At 36.1% G+C, this 4149-nt stretch overlaps 1 protein-coding gene across 1 annotated transcript; it reads left to right on the top strand.

Annotated features, from left to right (window-relative positions):
* The first annotated feature begins 882 nt into the window (after positions 1–882).
* On the top strand, positions 883–2512 carry LOC143582405 (3-ketoacyl-CoA synthase 4-like). The gene is made up of 2 exons (XM_077064982.1): positions 883–1531; positions 1690–2512. Exons 1-2 carry the CDS (start codon positions 941–943, stop codon positions 2479–2481), a joined length of 1383 nt encoding a protein of 460 aa, XP_076921097.1. The 5' UTR covers positions 883–940; the 3' UTR covers positions 2482–2512.
* The last annotated feature ends 1637 nt before the right edge of the window (positions 2513–4149 follow it).

The raw sequence follows: 4149 nt of genomic DNA on the forward strand, positions 1-4149 counted from the left end.
GAAATAAATAAGTTTTTAGTATCGTAAACTACACTGAGTACCCGGTACCGTGATGAACCGAATCAATATCGATCGAACAACATGAGTGATGGTATGATCAAAATCGTCACTGTTATTCATTTTTGTGGTTTTCAATCTATGTAATAAACATGTCGGTATCCTTTTGGGCATATCACGACTCTATTTTCAGGGTTACGCAAGACAATTTCTGTGTAAATAAGTCATTGTAGTTATACTTTTAAATTTTGTAATGCACATAACTCACGGGGCATAGCCAAAACAATACCACGCGAACATCAGTATCAATACTGGTATTCAACTTTATGGTTTTGTCTTCGATACAATTTGGTTTTAGTATTTATTCACTACTATGCCGAAGTGGTACCATATATACCACAACGTAACTTTATAACTCACAACGTAATTTATGTTCGTAACTTTTATCAATTTTACGCATATACCAATATCCCGCCGCAATGCGCCGGGGAATTCTACTAGTTAACTTCAAATGAGATACGCATCAAGCACACTACAAAGAACACCTGAATTGAATGAACCCATAGATGAAAGTAACTTTAAGTTGGCACAACTAAATGTGTGTTTGATAACTTTGTGAAAGAAAATGACATGTATGTACATATATGGGTCTCTGTTACAAAAACAGGTAAGCCTATATTCAAGAGCTTCTACCCTTAATTTGCAATATGGAAATTTCACGCATCTATCTTAGATAAACAAAAAGTTAAGATGACTGATCAATGATTATAAGAGATAATCTTTTTGGTTTCTCGTACTAACCAAACATAATGACAAAATGCACTCATTCCACCCTTTATCATTGATTCTGTCCACCAACACTAAGCTCTAAGATTTTGTCATCATTTCCATTCCTTGATTTGTCTTTCGTCTCTTAGATCGATCGGCTGTATAAGTACCAATAATGCTCACCATCGACCTATATCTCCAAAATTTTCTTACACACTCCAAGATAGAAATTATGTTATTAGCCCTACTAATATGTGTTCTAGCTTTCTTATCTTTAAAATTTGTCATCACTAGAAAAGATTCATGCAATGTCTACTTGATCGATTTCACATGTTATAAGCCTCCATCTTCTCAAAAATACCCAAAGGATCGGTTTATGAAGAACGCAAGAGAAAGTGGATATTTCTCAGAAAGCTTAGTGGATTTCATGGAGAGAATCTTAGATAGAGGCGGCCTTGGTGACGAAACTTATTTGGCAGAAATATTTTTCGGAAAATCGTATAATCCTTCCATGGAAGCTGCCAGAAGGGAAGTTGAGACGATTGTGTTTAGTGCGATAGACATGCTTCTCGCAAAAACAGGCATAAAATGTGAGGATGTTGGGATACTGATTGTAAATTGTTGTATTTATAATCCAGAGCCGTCTCTTACTAGCATGATAGTTAACCGGTATAAGCTTAGAGAAAACATCATCACCTACAATTTAGTTGGGATGGGCTGCAGTGCAGGACTGTTGGCAATAGGACTTGCTAAAAACCTCCTTAAGGTTATTTGAACACGGTTTTGTGTTTTGCTAAACGCCCCCCCCCCCCCCCCCCTTTATATTATCATAATATCCCTCTTCAAAAACATCAAATCAAGGGTCTTTTTTGTCCTTTGGTATAAAAGGGGGAATATTACTGATGTGATAACTGACACGTGCAGGTGAATCAAAACACATGTACATTGATAGTGAGTACCGATAGCATGACCGAAAACTTCTACTACGGCAAAAATCATTCCATGTTCATCGTCAACTGCCTCTTCCGAATGGGAGGTGCCGCGATCCTCCTCTCCAACCGCCAGTCTGATCATCACAACTCCAAATATCAACTTCTTCATGCGGTGAACACCAGCACATCAAATTCAGATCGGTCATACAATTGCATTCAAAGGGAAGAAGACGGCAGCGGCAAAATAGGAATCTCCGTCACCAAACACCTCGTTGCCTCCGCCATAGCCACTATCAAACCGAACATCACTGCCTTAGGTAGCATAATCCTTCCGAAAAAAGAGAAATTACTTTACATATTAATATACGTCGTTAGGAAACTCCTTCCGTCATTGAACATCCAACCGTTCATGCTTAACTATGGCAAGGCCGTAGATCACTTCCTCCCACATGTTGGTGGGAAGATGATTCTCGACGGACTACAAAAGAGCCTAGGGTTTTCCGACACTGAAATGGAAGCTTCAAGAATGACATTGTACAGGTATGGAAATACGTCTAGTAGCTCAGTGTGGTATGAGCTAGCATACGTTGAGGCAAAGAGTCGGATGAAAAAAGGAAACCAGGTTTGGCAGATAGCATTTGGTTCGGGCTTCAAGTGTAGTAGCGTGATTTGGCGAGCAATGAAGACCGTTGATGATGGTGATGTTAATAATCCTTGGACAGATGAAATTTCTAGATTTCCAGTTATGTTGGACAACCATGACGAACCAATGCCTATGTATTAATGTTATGTTGTTCAAGTTCCTAAAACATCCTATTAGGATTACTAGATGTAATTTTACTTGCAATACTGAATCCTTTATTACACAGATTTGTAGTTTTTTCATGAAAATATATAACAAGTTTGTAAAATATTCCAATTAAGCAACACGCGGGTGACCATCAAATGCGGAGTCATGTTTGTTTTAAAATGTTCAAATATGCACTAATGCAAAAGGGGCAAATCCGGTGCACGGCTCCTACTTGCAAAGGGTCGCCAAGCTGACTTGCGCATGATGTACACATCATTACACTACATTTTCACAAGAGTTAGTTTCCACGACTCGATCCCATGACCTCCAGGTCAAATGGCAACGACGTCAATTACAGTTGCACCAAGGTTCGCCGTTAATTAGAAAGGGCATAAATATCACCCACCTCGCTTTAATTCTGATCTATCTTCACATACAATTGACTGTCCCAAATTTTCTTCAGATTCCTCGTTATCGGCAATATCTAGAAATATCCTTGGGTTAAAAGGTCTCTTAGAACCGATCATGTAGGACTAAATTAATACAATCGTTGATGAGTTGTTAATGAACGCTAAATTTTAACTACTTATAGATGTTGCATAATATTCCAACTGATTAGGATGGCACTTATTGTGCATAAGTACCAAGTTTCAACTGATTAACAACTTTCCGCTGAAGTTGAGTTAATTAATACTAAGCAAGGAGTTTATATTGTTGTTGAGGTTTCTAAAGATGATGCAGCATCAGTATTGGTAGAAGATTGTTGGAGATGATCAAGACAGATTAGTAATATGAGACACATTAGTAATATGTCATATAACTTTTATGTAGTTTGCATTATCTTTAATCATTTCCTAGAATAGATTATAGTCTATAGTCTTCTAGGGGTTGGCAAATTGTAAACGACTTTTGAGAAATTTCATTGTAATTTCTCTGAGTTTGTGTTTGTGTTTGTGTTCTTGATTCTTAATCAAAAAGTAAATTACTCAAGCAAATTCATTTCCACTACTGCGTAATTGTCAGTTCAATTAAAGTTTACTACGATCAATGTTGTAAAAATAGGTTTACAAGGTTGAGTACTCGCTGCAAGGTATGTCGCTGAGGCGAGTTTCTTTAACTACGCCTAGTTACTAAGATTCAATCAAAGGTGTTCAACATCAACCTGAATCACATCTAGTCGGTGAACTTGAGCCGATTTTGACTTATTAATAAAAACTAATTCGTATTTTTAAAATATTAAAGAACAAATATTGTTTTTTAATTAATTATTAGCAATTTTTAGAATAATTTATTGTTTATAAATGTATTTCTCTTATTTATATTGATATTTTCTTATTTTTTTTATAAATATTAGTAAACTTATGGTATTTGACATATATATAATATCTAAAAATTAATTTTCTTTATATTTATCATGTTCGAGTACTCTCCGAGTACTTCGAGTACACCTAACTCCCTGTCAGCCGCCTGACGACTTTTACAACCTTTACTACAATTCAATCTTTTTATTCAAACTTTGTTCTTGATCTTTTCTGATTTAAATAATATCACAAACCAACTATTTTTATGGTTCAAAAATGACAAGATAGAAAACTCCAACTATGGATTAGAGTATTAAGAGAACAAACCCCCTATGTTGGACTAACAAACCCCCTATGTTGG

This window comes from Bidens hawaiensis, unplaced genomic scaffold (assembly GCF_021521415.1).
Source record: "Bidens hawaiensis isolate Kalapana, Puna unplaced genomic scaffold, B.hawaiensis_p1.1 tig00031594_1, whole genome shotgun sequence".
NCBI classification, from domain to species: domain Eukaryota; kingdom Viridiplantae; phylum Streptophyta; class Magnoliopsida; order Asterales; family Asteraceae; genus Bidens; species Bidens hawaiensis.